The 14,740-nt window shown below is 33.6% G+C and overlaps 2 protein-coding genes across 2 annotated transcripts; one reads left to right on the top strand and one right to left on the bottom strand.

Annotated features, from left to right (window-relative positions):
* The first annotated feature begins 505 nt into the window (after nucleotides 1-505).
* Nucleotides 506-3,696, top strand: LOC112758664 (uncharacterized). Its single transcript, XM_025807391.3, has 5 exons — nucleotides 506-893; nucleotides 1,936-2,198; nucleotides 2,306-2,517; nucleotides 2,709-2,976; nucleotides 3,124-3,696. The coding sequence occupies exons 1-5, from the start codon at nucleotides 800-802 to the stop codon at nucleotides 3,415-3,417; spliced, it is 1,131 nt and encodes a 376-aa protein (XP_025663176.1). The 5' UTR covers nucleotides 506-799; the 3' UTR covers nucleotides 3,418-3,696.
* A 1,485-nt stretch (nucleotides 3,697-5,181) lies between these two features.
* LOC112758656 (germin-like protein subfamily 3 member 2) lies at nucleotides 5,182-6,185 on the bottom strand. Its single transcript, XM_025807371.3, has one exon. It carries the CDS (start codon nucleotides 6,111-6,113, stop codon nucleotides 5,427-5,429), a length of 687 nt encoding a protein of 228 aa, XP_025663156.1. The 5' UTR covers nucleotides 6,114-6,185; the 3' UTR covers nucleotides 5,182-5,426.
* Nucleotides 6,186-14,740: the final 8,555 nt, after the last annotated feature.

Genomic DNA, 14,740 nt, shown 5'->3' with positions numbered 1-14,740 from the left:
AACTTCATTTCTTTTTTGTTTTTTATAGTATCCTTTAATCCGATAAATCAACAATTAATCCTTCACAAATTGAAATTTTATTTAACGATTTTTTATTAGCTAATAAATTATTGTAAAATTCAAAATTTTTAATACTTATTTAACCAAATGACATTTGTAATAAGTAGACATTCGTCACAAATTTGAACTTTATTTAAGGGTCTGCTGCTAACTAATAAATTATTGCATGTACTTGACGAAATTCGAACTCTCGTCACTTGTTTAAGCGGATGAATAAGTTGCTCACTCGATCAACCAAGTTAGTTAGACATATTATTAACTCACCAGAGAAGATTGTGATGCTTAATATATTAGCCCAATAACATTATTTGGGCCCAAAATAAGGGAATCACCTCAGCCCACCAATCCATTTTTTGAATATATTTTATTTTAAGAAACAAAAAATAAATAAAATCAATTACCCCGTAGGAAGGAGAATATATATAAATTTCATGTATATTCATTAAAATTTCATTACTTCTCAATGTTTGGTACATTTAAAAATTAATCATTCTTCGATGCTGATTGCTGAACTCATTCCATTTTGTAGATTTAATTAATTAATTAAATTTTTTTTATAATTATTATTAATTATTAGCTAAGTGTAGAAATGGTAAATACGACGGCGTTTTAGACCATGCTAATTTCCACTTTCGATTTTCCAGATCTCTGTCTCTACCTTCGATATTGCATAAAATTTTTCAACTTTACGTCAATTCTTCAATTTTTCTGATTTTTGTTGGGTTTCGGAGTCTCAACAATGGCGACACCAGTGAACAGAAAAATCTCAGCTGCATCAGCTAGGGCTCATACCAGAAAGTCAAAGAAATCCTCTTCTCTTCAGCTCAATTCAGGTCCAAATCCTTCACACTTTCTCTAAATACAAAATTCTCATTTTTCTTAGGCCAAGTTTTCTTTTTTGGGGAATCGGTTCTATGATTCTACCTCATGCCAAGTTGTATCAGTTGATGATTAAGGTTATGATTCTTCAACCTTTTGGGTTAACCTTTTTGATGATCACTAATGCAGTAAGAAAATACCTTAAAGTGGTTTCACTGTTGAGAATTTAGAAAATTAGAAATGGAATAGTTAACTCTAGTAGTAGGATTACCGAACATAAGGTTAACTAGGCGTAGTAGATTAAGCTTTTGGATGCATATAATTAAGTTTGTTGTATGTTTCAATTCATTTGTATGGTTGGATTGATCTTCCCTACTTGCTTTGATGCAATTTATGTGTGTGTATTTGCAACAGTTCAAATTAATCTAACTAATTCAAACATCAATTTGGACATTCATTATTTGAAATATACATTCATTTAAGTCTCTAATATATATTTAGACATTGATTTGTGTCTTAATGGTGCTTAGAGATGTTGGTTAATGGTGGAGAGATAAGGGTTAGACTAGAAAAGGTTAGGAGTTGTTCCATCCGAGAGAGTTTAGGGTAGCACGGATTATAGAGATTAGTTGAATCGTTCCATCTGAGAGAGTTTTGGATAGCACAGATTATAGAGATTGTTGAATCATTCCATCTTAAGTGGTATGGATATGTTCAGAAAAGGCTTGTTGAGGCTCGATTAAGAGAGTGGATTAAACGAAGCTCGAAGGGGAGTCCTATAGCTAGAGGTAGAGGGAGACTTAAGAAATTACTAAAACTAATTTGGATATAAATGATTTAAACACATATATGATTCATGATACACTATGATGTTGTTTGATTCATCTAGCCAATTTTGCCTAGTGTGCAAGACTTAGTTGTTCTTGAATTTGTTTCATGAATTCTTGTATTTTTAAAGGACTAATTTGTTATGCTTGATTATGGTCTGGAAGATGTTATTTGTTTCTATTTCAAATGCTATTTTCTTTTCCCTAAATCGGCTTTAAAATCTTGTAGGGATCCTTAGAACAACACTGGTAGTATTGTTGATTGGGTTTCTAGCTTGGGCTTATCAAGTTACTCGACCTCCTCCCCCGAAGATTTGTGGCACTGCTGATGGCCCACCTGTAACAGCATCAAGAATCAAACTAAGAGATGGAAGACATTTGGCATACGAAGAGCACGGTGTTCCAAAAGATGCAGCCAAGTATAAGTTCATATATATACATGGTTTTGATAGTTGCAGGCATGATGCCGTGGTTGCCAAAAAGCTTTCACCTGTAATTACTTTTCATTGCTCTTTTGTGTGCTTGGCTTTGTAAGCATTCTATGGTATCTTTGTAGTTTGCGGTATTTCCATCTAAGCTGGGTTCTTTTTTCTTTGCAGGATGTTATTGAGGACTTGGGGATCTACATTGTAGCTTTTGACAGACCTGGTTACGGTGAAAGCGATCCTGATCCCAACCGTACAATAAAGAGCATTGCCTTAGATGTAGAAGAGCTTGCCGATCAGCTTGGATTAGGATCAAAATTCTATGTGGTTGGTTTCTCCATGGGAGGACAGGTTGTTTGGAAGTGCCTTAAGTACATACCTCACAGGTATGATTTATACTACTCTGCCTTTTTGATGTTCTGTTGAGATACAAACCTTGTCTCAGAAACTGGGGTCAACTTATTGTTTTCTGTTTTAGCATGTCTAGATCTGCTGCTTGTCATGTTGGTGGTATGAGACAGAGTTGTCGGCCTTTCAGTTTATGTCAAGCTAACAAAAATTATTTCGGTGATGATAGGCTGGCAGGTGCAGTTCTTTTAGCCCCAGTTGTCAACTACTGGTGGCCTGATCTTCCGGCAAACCTAACTAACGAAGCCTATTACCGACAATTACTACAAGATCAATGGACACTTCGTGTTGCTCACTACACACCGTGGCTAACTTACTGGTGGAACACTCAAAAATGGTTCCCCGGATTAAGTTTAATTTATAATAATACAGATATCCTTTCAAGTCAAGATAAAGAGCTTACTTCAACAATTTGGTCTAATAAAAAGGGTCATGTGGTAAGTATCATTACCAAGCCTTTAGGTAGCTACAATTTAGTGACCTAAAATAATTTATATTGGTTATAGTCATAAAAGTTTATGGTGATTGTTTTGCCAGAGAATTAACCAAAGTTCTTGATTTCACTTTTTACTTTGTTTCTACAGGCTCAGGCAAGACAGCAAGGAGAATACGAGACTCTCCACCGTGACTTAAATATCGGATTCGGTAAATGGGATTTTAGTCCTTTGGATCTTGAAAACCCGTTTCCAAATAATGAAGGTTCTGTCCATCTTTGGCATGGAGAGGAAGATTTGATGGTGCCTGTTATAGTGCAACGATACATCGCCGAAAACCTTCCCTGGATTCAGTATCATGAACTCAAAGGATCTGGTCACTTGTTCCCTTATCTTGATGGTATGAGTGATACTATCATTAAGTCACTTTTAGGTGCAAAGTAGGCTTCTATGTTATGGTTATTGGCTGTTCTGTTCCGGCTTCGAGATTCGGCTTCTCCCTATCGGAGAATTCAGAGAGTTGATTAGAGTGAAATGTATTATGTACATTGAAACATCATTGAGTACACATAGCTGTAGGGAGAATCAGGTTACTTTCAAACATGAATTCTATCTGTTGTTTGAAAACATATTGAAAGAGAAGTTGAAATGTTTCTCTATAGCCTCATTGAGTCTATGAACCTGAATTGATTTGAAATATGAATTTCTTTTTGATGAGTGTGATGATCATTGTCCATGATTATTAGTAACTAGCAACTATCAAGGCTATCAAACTCTCAAGAGCTTACTGTTTCTGGTATTTAAATTGAGTTTTTGAGTTGAGTTCTAGGGTATAAGTTTATCTAACCTCTACAAATTCGAGTTTGATAATCTTTGAAAATTGCTAGAGCACAAGGAATTTTACTTTTTTCCCCCAGAATTTTATGGATAAAATAAATGAAAATAGAAAATACAAATTAAAAAATTTCAAAATTTTTATTGTTTGCTTCATAATTTTTTTAAAATACTTTCTCAAACCAAACACATCCTTTTCAATGTGCAACATGAGGATGCAATTTTTGGAGAGGATTTGAATATGCAAAGTTTTCTGCTTGCATGCTTGGTAGGTGGCAATTGCCGGTTGGTTTGATATAGTTTTAATTGTTTAAATAAATAGATATTGGTTTCACATAACATTATAGATTTTTTTTTTTCAATTTTAATCATGTCTCTGTTTTGAATTATGATGTCCTTCACTAGGCAGAAACACTTATGAATTATGATGACTTGTAGTTTATAAAGTATTGTGGCAAATAAAAAGTTTGCGGCACATTGTTGCCACGCCTATGTCATCAATCATGATCATCATCTTCTAAACATTATTGAACACAACAAGTACACAACCTTCAAACCATCATCACCTGAATCTTTTATTTTATTTTATTAAATTGCTTCCATGTTCCAATCTGGCCTCTAGCAATAAAATAAAATTATAGTTGCTACGCATTATTTTAAAAAATATATATAATAACTAATCAATTCTAATAAAAATATTTTTATATGTAGGACAGAATGAATATGTTCATTAGTTTACTTATTATTTATTTTTTCTCTGTTAAAAAGTTAGAGTTGGTGGTATGTGTGAGTGACAAATTTGTCATTTTAAAATCTAAAGATACTGTGATTTTTGTTAGGATGACATTGACATTTTTTAATTATTTTGCTAATTTTTATAGCTTCATCAAATTTTTAATTAGCTTTTTACTATAGTAGCATCTTTCATTTTAAAAAAAATCTAATAATCCTATAATATTTTAGAATATTTTATAAGTTATACCAGATGCAAAAACGTATATTACAATTATATTTCATACTTTTTAATGAGAAACTGTTAGAAAGGACTTAATCAAACATTTTTGTTATCTAATTTAGAGTCCTAATTATAAATTTCTAAATTGTAAATATCTAATTGCAAATTTGTTAAAATTATAAGAATCAATTGAATAATTAAACATTTTTTTTTTCATATTATGAAGAGAAGTAAAAATGAGTATTTTTTATGTTTTATAATAGAGAAAAAGATATACTTATTATACTACTTTTTGTATACACTTCTGTATATTTTTTTATAGTATATAAAATATTTTTTTATCTCCTCTCACTTCTTATTGATCATTTTTAATATAAAAATTAAAAAATATAAAACTATATGCAAAAAAAATATACATATTACTTTAATATTATTATACCATTACTATAATAAGAACTTATAGAAGAAAAAGAGGTAGACATACACAAACTCTTGAAGAAAAGAAAAAAAAAAGTAACAAAACTTAGAGACTCCAAGATTTATGATTCATAAGTCATATGAACTTTCAAAATGTAACAAAACAAAATAGATCACTACTATATATTAACTAATAATAACATCATTGATCTCAACATTTTCTAATACCTTATTATTATGATGCATGTTACTTTGAATTTGGATCAAATTTTCTTCTCATGCTTCCAATCTGCTTAGAATCCAATCCAAAAGCCTTTTGCAATAACTCCTCATCAATCCCAGATCCAAACACAGCAGAAGGAATCTTTTGCATGCCAGGATTTTGACTATTAAAGCTTCCAAAAATTGTTACAATTTTGTCACCAACATTCATCATGAAATGAACCAATCCCCTTGGAAGCACCATAACTTCACCTTCTTCCAAAACCCTAGCAAAAACCCTATTGCTTGAATCAACAAACCCTATATACACTTTCCCTTCCACAACATGCACCAATTCCGTTGCCCTAGGGTGAAAATGCGGCGGGTTTATCCCGCCGACTTCAATATCCGCCCTCGCGAATGACATCCCGAGTGTATTAAGACCCGGGAAGTTCGCGAGGCTAGCGGATATCACGGCTATGCCGTCTTCAGAGAAGTTTCCGGCCGCTTTCGTGCCGGAAAAGACAAAGTCAGTAGCCGTAGCCTCAGATGAATTCTTGCATGGGAGAATGGAAGGAGTTCCATGGTGATGAGATGCATTCATGGAACCTAATAACTTTTGGTGTGGTATGCAAAAATCTTGAACTGGATCAGGATCAGAGGCAAATGTGATGGTGGAAACATGGAGAAAGAAAATAGCAAAGAAAATCAAAAGGGTGTTTTGTGAAAACATTCTTAAACTTTTTTTCCTTTAATTTGGTGAGATATAATTTGTGTGTTGAACAATGAGAGTGAGATGAGTTTATATATATATAGAAATGTAACACGTATATATATAACTTTATTATATGATTTAAGAAGCTCATATATATCATTGTGTTTAAAATGAATACACTAGGCTCTAGGAAATGATTACATTGTATAAGAGAGAACTTTTGTTACATGTTCTTAGGCACATATTCGGCTACTAATAATAATAGTTGTTCCAATAAATCATTATTCTTAGCTTCTAGCAAATTCTGGTCCTACTAATGGTCAACTTATATATATATGAAAGATTAATAAATTTTTTGTTTGACAAGGTCTGCAAATAATGGAGCTATATATATTCACCGATTTTTTATTTTTAAATTATTTTAATATTTTATTTACTTAATCATGCAATATAAAATATTTTATGTTTTTACACTGCTATTACACATCTTAAATACAAAAGATAAAAGATAAATAAACATAAAAATTGAGTACTATAAACTCAAGATGTGTAACATCCTAAAAAATGATATTGCTAGGAAGACAATGGACTATTTGTACAATGTGTACAAATAGGCTATTGAGTTACAAAATGAATATCCTCATACTATCTAGAATAACTATCCGAGTACTAAGGATAATAAACATCTTTCGAAAAGCTTAAACTGATTTTAGGATTCACCAAGGATCAAACTCTTGACCTTTTAGATCTAACGTTCTAATACCATGTCATGATACCACTCATTCTAAAAGCTTCAACTGATGAAAAAATATAACACTAATAGTTATATCTCTAATACTCCATAAACCTCTATTGTACACATTGTATAAATATTCTATTGGCTCCTCATACTTTTCCCTTAAAAAAATATCTCAGTTTTACCTGAAATATATTACATACACAAATGTAACATATTTTAAGTACACCCAAAATATTTTATTTCTTAAAGTATTATATATTTTGAGTATACAATATTCGATTTTTATATTTATCTGTCTTCTATCTTTTGTATCCCAAATATGTAATAACAATATAAAAACGTAAATATTTTACCTATTGTACATTTTCAATAAATGATATGAAGTATTTAAATAATTTAAAAATAAAAATCCTAATATTCACATCATACATTTAAATTATTAATGTAATGGCATAACAACATTAATTTAATTACCATATATACTATTTTAGAAGCTCAGTGTATGTTTAAAATGGAACACATACGCTTTAACACTGTATATAATATATGATAATATGATGGACAACTTTTATCACATGTTCCAAGCACATAGCAAATTTGAAATTTAATCTTCTAATTAAATATTTTATTAGCAAATTCGATCTGGTCCTTCATTCCTTACCATTTTACAATATAATAATTAAGTTGAGGCATGCATATATACTTATAGAGTATATATAATTTATGCACTACGTTCAAATAATAAATGATATATAATATAATATAGTAGTACCAACAAAAAAAAAGAACAAATTTGTGTAAATTTATTAATGGCAACCAAATCATAAGCTATTACACGCCTTGTAGAAAGCGATTCTGACAAAAAACTATTAACTAATTAATTAATAATAGTGATTAATTTAAGAATCTGTGTCTAATTACTACTTAGTAATTTGTTATGTTATTAGAAAATAAGACCATGCGTGAACCATTATAGCACTAAGGTTTCTTAATGTTGGTTCATTATATATATTATTCATTTCCTTTAAGGTGAAAATTCAAGTGCAGTCGATTTCATGTGAAGTTGATACTTGAGAGTCGTTATATATTTTAATTGATTTGACTAAATTTTCATCTGACAACTCTCAGATATCAACTTTACGTGAAGTCGACTTCACCTGAATTTTCACCTTCCTTTTGATGTGTGTGTGTTTTTTTTTTATTTATTTCATAATTCATACTATGTATTCATGAAATGAATTGGATAATGTTGTTCTAATTGCTTTGCTTGTCTCTGAAGGGTGGCATGCGTTTGAGTTGGCAAATTAGAAATCATGAATTTTAATCTACGCATTTGTGACGTTTTGATTTGTCAGCAATGTATAGCGGTGGCTTTTAAAATCGAAATTTAAAAAAGATATGGAGCTATAAGCCTATAAGCTAATGGAAGTATTGATATTATTTTACAATATGCTTACAAAAAAATTCTATGGATAATTAAGATATCATTTTCCCTTAACTTTCACTGCTAACATTTTTAGAAAACCTCTTGAAAAATTCAAGTCATGCAATTCTTAACCATCAGACTCTAATATTTTTAAATAATACAAAATTTAGGTATTTATTAATATAAATATTAAAAAATTAATTCTCAAAATACATAAAAAAAATTTTAAAATATGTGCATATATCATTTTGTGAATATTATCCATTTGTCCACCATTTTACACTAAAAATACATCATTTGAAGTGTTGATGTTATTCTAATTTTATAATAAATTAAATTGAATTAGAATAACATCAAAACTTATTTCCTGTATGTATGTCATGGAATAGATTCATAGACAAATTTAATTTGTGCTTGTAATATTTATCTTAGTTAGGTTCCATCAATGAACTGTAATTTGTTTTTTGATTTTAACGCAAGTCTCATATTTTTTGACCAAAAGTGATAATTCGAAGAAGTTAAAGTCACATTCACTATCGAGATTCCAGGATTCTCACCTGGATGAAGATAATAGGGGTTGTGCAAGTCCAAGGTTGAATTGGTTGAATTGCGAGAGTTCACGTCGTTCGAAGAGGGATTGCGAGAGTTTACACCGTTCGGAGATGCAGAGTGATTCATTCTGCGCTGAGAGTTCTGGAAGTTGGTGAGTCGATTCAGGAGTCTGGTGAAGTTGCGAATGTCGTTTGGAGAGAATTCATCCTCCATATCTGAGTCTGGATTCTCCAAATGTTCCTCATTCGCCATAGATGGGCCGAATCGGGAACCTTCGGTAACAATCTCCTTCTTTCTCTTAACTCAACTAAGATCTCGTCGCGATTACAACCTCCACGCTCACCGCACCATGATAAAATCCAGAGCCGTGAAGAGATTGTAGGTTGATGATGAGTGCGAGAGAAGAGGAGCAGAGAGAAAGAGCATGTGAAAGTCAGAGATTTCTTACTGAAAAAATAAGGAGAATCACAAAAATGTTAACTACCTCCTAACTGAAGTTATATACAAGTGCTAACTAAAGGCTAACGCTAGTTAATTGGTAACTATGGTCAGTTAACAGTTCTAACTAACTCTGGTATAAATATTTAGGCTAATCACTATGTTAAGTAACATTATATTGGCTAATATCCCTCCTCAAACTAGGAGTGTGAATATTTAACAATCCTAGTTTGGAGAAACATGAACTAAAAGGTCCTGGTGCCAGAGTCTTAGTGAGGAGATCGGCTGTTTGGTTGGCGAGGTTACTGGCAATAGTCTGAGAACACCCTCATGAGCTTTATCTCAGACGAGATGGCAGTCCGCTTCGATATGCTTTGTGCGCTCATGTAAGACAGGATTGGCAACCATGTGTAGTGCAGATTGACTGTCGCTGTAAAGAATAAAAGGATCTTTGTGAGAGACTTCAAGCGCCTCTAGTAGCCGAAGGAGCCACAGCCCTTCACAGGTGGCATTCGCCAAAGCACGGTACTCAGCTTCAGAGGACGACCGAGATATTATTTGTTGCTTTGTGCTCTTCCAAGATACTAAAGTTGTGCCAAGAAAGAAACAATATCCTGAGACAGACCGCCTAGTGTCGGGACATGTCGCCCAATCAGCATCAGCGAACCCTGTGAGCTTGAAATCGGTGGTGAGGGGGAAGAACAATCCAGTGGCTGGAGCATTCTTCAAGTAACAGAGTATTCGCAGAGCTGCTTTGTGGTGTTCAACAGTTGGAGAGTCCAGATATTGGCTCAGTTTACCGACCGCAAAGGCAATGTCCGGTCTGGTGTTGGTAAGGTATTGAATCTTACCAATGAGCCTCCTATAGGCTGAAACATCATGTCCCCAGAAGTTTTCGAGAGATGAATCGAGTAATCCATAGGCGTAGCTGCTGGTTTCGCCTCCAATAAACAGAATTCCTCCAAGAGATCAGTGGTGTACTTCTTTTGATACAAGGCAAGCTCTCTAGTGTTGTAAGCTACCTCCATTCCGAGAAAGTATTTCAACTTCCCAAGATCTTTGATGCTGAATCGAGCATCCAAGGTGGATTTAATTCGGTCAATCTCGGAACCATCATCTCATGCCAAGACAAGTTCATCCACATACACTAAAATGGCTATGAACCCTGACTTTGTGCGCTTAGTGAAGAGAGTGTAATCGGATTTGGATTGTGTGTATCCAGATTCAGATAGGACAGAAACAAACTTAGTATTCCACTGCCGACTTGCTTGCTTGAGGCCGTAAAGAGACTTATTCAGCTTGCACACAAAACCAGCAGGAGCAGTCAGACCTTCAGGAATCTTCATGTAAACCTCTTCCGATAATTCACCATGCAGGAAAGCCGTATTTACATCCAATTGCTGGATGATCCAGCGCTTTAGGACAGTAATGGAAAGAAGAACTCGCAGGGTGGTCATTCGAACTACTGGACTAAAGGTGTCAAAGTAGTCAAAATCCGCTTGTTGAGTGAAGCCCTTAGCCACTAACATGGCCTTGTGTCTTTCTACAGTGCCATTCGCATTGAATTTCACTTTGAAAATCTATTTTGAACCCACGACATTCTTCCTAGGAGGTAGACTAGTAATTGTCCACGTTTGATTATGTTCAAGAGCACGAAGCTCATCATCAATTGAGTTGGAAAGGAAAGAAAGGATTGTAAATGTTTTGAACAAAATTGAAACAATCCTCTAATTAATACAACTCGGGTGAAACGAGTTGTATCATACACAAGGATGATAACCTTGTAAAAATTAGAAAGGGGAGGGAATAAGTATACAATCCCTTCACCTAAGGTGCCAAGCGCAAAAATCACGAGCCGACCTTTTCAATGGTCGCTCGGATAAAGCAACGAGGTTCAAATTGGTGTCCAATGATTATAATACGATTTGATGATTTAAAGCAACTCAAGCTCATGAGTTGAACGAAATTGAGTAAAAAATAACCATATGATCTAAGAAATTTGTATCAAAACAAATCATGAAAAACAACTTGATATATAACGATTTGTGCTTCAAAAAAGTGACTTGTATAAAAAACAAGTCATCTATAAAAAACTCAGTATAAAATGAGTTGAACAACTCATTAAAAGGCTTCATTCGATAATCTGATCCGCTTGATTGCTTGAGTCCGACTTCATAAAACTCGACCTCGAGGAGGGGCACAATGAATAAAACAACGAAGTCCGATGGCTATAAAGATGATCTGATACTTTAAAAAGACTCAAAGTAAACAAGTTGTAAAACAAGTTGTCAAGTCCTAAAAACAACTCGAACTAAACGAGTTACATGAAATCAGATTATGAAATAGGCACGTTTTAATTAAATGATTTGAAATGAAACAAATCCTAAAACCTTAAAACTACTCGTATCGAACGAGCTAGACGAGGTTATACTAAAAAATAATTATAAGTTTTGAAATAAATGATTTATATCAAAACAAGTCGTAAGAAATCAGAACTATAAGTTTCAGAAAGGTAATTTCTATTAAAACAAGTCATGCATCCTCAAAACAACTCGAACTAAATGAGTTGTACGGAATTATGACAAGAAATATTCTCTGGTTAAGCAAGATGTACTAAAACCAATCATACAGAGCCTACAAGCCTTAAATAACTCGGAAAGAACGAGTTGTACAAAGCAGATTTAGAAAAAAGACTTGGTCAAAAACAAGTCATATAAAGAGAGCAAGTCGAACAGAACATAAAAACGACTTGTAATATCATATTACAATATGACAAAGTAACATCTACACTACAACAAAATGGTAGCGCACGGAAAAAGTGCACAAATAGTTATGGAATAACGTTACAAAAATGTTACATCATTCAAATCATGTTGAGTCGACCGACCTCCTTAGCTTCAGACCTCAAAACTACTAAACAACTTCTTCACAACTCAACATTTCGACTTGGTCATCTAATTGCTCGAATCCGACTTTGTAAAGCTCAACTTTGAGTAGGGGCACTATTCATACCCTGACCCAAAACACAAAAGTCAGGCTCAATAAGGATAAAAGGCCTACCTAAGAGGGTGGCCTCTACTGCATATCCAACCTCTTCAAAGAGGTCGAACACGAAGAAAAGCGACAGCTGATACTTATCTAATTAAGTAACTGCCTCCGTGAATCTCTCCAACTATCTATATCTTCCCTAAAAGATAGATCCTAACAAACTTCCAAGATAAAGGGAACGGTTATTCACCAACAAAGGTGGAACTATTCAAAAAGGTGGTTATCTACTCTACTATAAATACACTAACACCCAAGCTCTTGCTGACTTAAGCATCAGAATCTCTTGTAGGTACCACCTCCACCTCCTCACAAGGAACTCAGACGGCGGCAACTCAACACCAACAAGTCGGACGCTGCCACGCAAAGGGACCTGAACCTCACGTTCAGGCCATATCAACGTTTCAGGTAACTCTCGAAACAATATATATATTCATTTTTTAATGCATTATTTTTTTAGGTTATATTGTTTATTGGTTTTCTGAAAGATAATTTACAGAAAGTTTTGTTAGCATAAAAAAGTATTTTACAACATAAATTGAAAAGAAAAAATAACCAAAAGCATTTATAATATTTTATTTCATATAATATAATTAGTCTAATAGTAATACATTAAAATTTATATTTAAATTTCAAAAGTTTGTTTTTTCATGTAAAACTAAAAACACTTTTTATTTCTAACAAATTTGTTTGAATCTTATAACTTACATTATTTTCTATTCCATCCAAGGTTGCGAGAACCGAACCGGTCAATAAACCGGTGAGGTTACTGGTTCAATAGTTCACTGGTTCGATCGGAGTTTAACCGAAATTCAACCGGTTTAATTAAATATTAAATAAAATTATTAAAAAACCTAAAAATAATTTTAAATATATAAATTCAATAATTTTTAACCTAACAAAATTTAAAATTTCACATAATAAATTATCCATAACTTAATATTAGAGGTTCACAAACAATTTCAAACATCAAAGTTTATAACTAAACAACTTCATAGATCATTAAGAAAGAGAAATTTAGTGATACTAAGAAACCCAAAAGAATTTAAATTGGCATGACTTGTGTACATATCATCTAGCAACACTTAAATTATGGCTGTAAAGTATAAATAGATTGAATGATACTATTCAAAACAAAGGTATATTAGTACAGACAAGCATAATTTGTTGATACATAACAACCAGTTTACCATATGCAGGACTTTGAAATTCACTCACTCAGAAGCAAGCATTTAAGGACTAGTCGAGCCAAATACTTCTACTTATATATCATAAACTGAATCGACCTGTTATCCCAGCTCCACAATGAATTATCGACAAATAGTAAAATACTATGTTGCTAGATCAAACCCAGGTTGTAATCTTTCCTTGAACCTATATGACTCTAGAGATGATAATACATAAAACATGAAAGACAAGCAAAACAGCTTCAAGTTCATTCCCAATGTTCCCAAAACAAAAACTTTACATCAAGCCAGAAATTCATAACAAAATACTTCCACAAAATAGCCTTTTAGAATGAAACAAGTGCTGCAAGTTGCAAAACACATCACAAACATTTCAATTGAACAATGATTGTAGATGAAACAAACCTTATCTTTGACACCAACAATGCGATTGAAGACGATAGCTCGGTGCCCTCCCTCAATATTGTACAAGCTGTTTGCAGCTCCATACACAGCAAGACCACCAAAGATGCTAACTTTGAGCAGAGCAGAAAGCCCTCCACCAGGAACATTTGGAACCTTCATGTTATTCATATTGATCTACCCTAACACACAAACACCAATTAGCAAAAAAATTAACCAATAAACAGAACTACATCAATAAAAAACAAATTCACTGATGAGGCGAACTCAAAAATCATGAAGTAATCAAAATAAAAAATCAGAAGCAGCAACCAAATTCACAGAAGGAGGCGAGCTCATAAATCATAAACAGAAGGCAGCAAATAAATCAAGAACAGAGTATTACCGGCGGTGAGTAACGGCGACAAAAGAGTAACGGCGACGCCCCAATGCTCGGCGACGATGACAGAGGAGGCGGGCTCGGCGAGAAGCAGGACGCGGTGGTGGTTGTAGTGGTCAACGTCGTTGCTGCTGTGGATGGTTGGCTGCGGGATGCGGTGGCGATGGCGATGGCGGTGGGCTTCACTGATGGCTGTGGGTGGCGATGGTGATTTCTGGAGCTTGGGTGAATGGTGATGATTTCTGGAATCTGGAGAGGGGAAAGGAAACTGATTAGGGCTTTGACTCTTCGTTGGTTTTTTACGCGTTTTCTCTTTTCTTTTCTTTTATTTAAGCCAAAACGACGTCGTTTAGCTTCTTAGTTTTCAAACCAAAAACCGTTTAAAAACCGAACAATTCTCCCGATTTACTGGTTAACCGTCGGTTCGACCGATTTTTTCACCGGTTCTTTGTCAGACGGTTTTTGATGTTATCTAGA

Source organism: Arachis hypogaea, chromosome 2 (genome assembly GCF_003086295.3).
Source record: "Arachis hypogaea cultivar Tifrunner chromosome 2, arahy.Tifrunner.gnm2.J5K5, whole genome shotgun sequence".
NCBI classification, from domain to species: Eukaryota; Viridiplantae; Streptophyta; class Magnoliopsida; order Fabales; family Fabaceae; genus Arachis; species Arachis hypogaea.
This window is presented reverse-complemented; position numbering and strand designations above follow the sequence as displayed.

Bases quoted from the DNA above. Each gene is read 5' to 3' on its own strand.
- LOC112758664 (XM_025807391.3), top strand. From the start codon at position 800: ATGGCGACACCAGTGAACAGAAAAATCTCAGCTGCATCAGCTAGGGCT. The intron at 2,518-2,708 runs GTATGATTTATA...CGGTGATGATAG, and splicing joins CTTAAGTACATACCTCACAG to GCTGGCAGGTGCAGTTCTTT. The intron at 2,977-3,123 runs GTAAGTATCATT...TTGTTTCTACAG, and splicing joins CTAATAAAAAGGGTCATGTG to GCTCAGGCAAGACAGCAAGG.
- LOC112758656 (XM_025807371.3), bottom strand. From the start codon at position 6,113: ATGTTTTCACAAAACACCCTTTTGATTTTCTTTGCTATTTTCTTTCTC.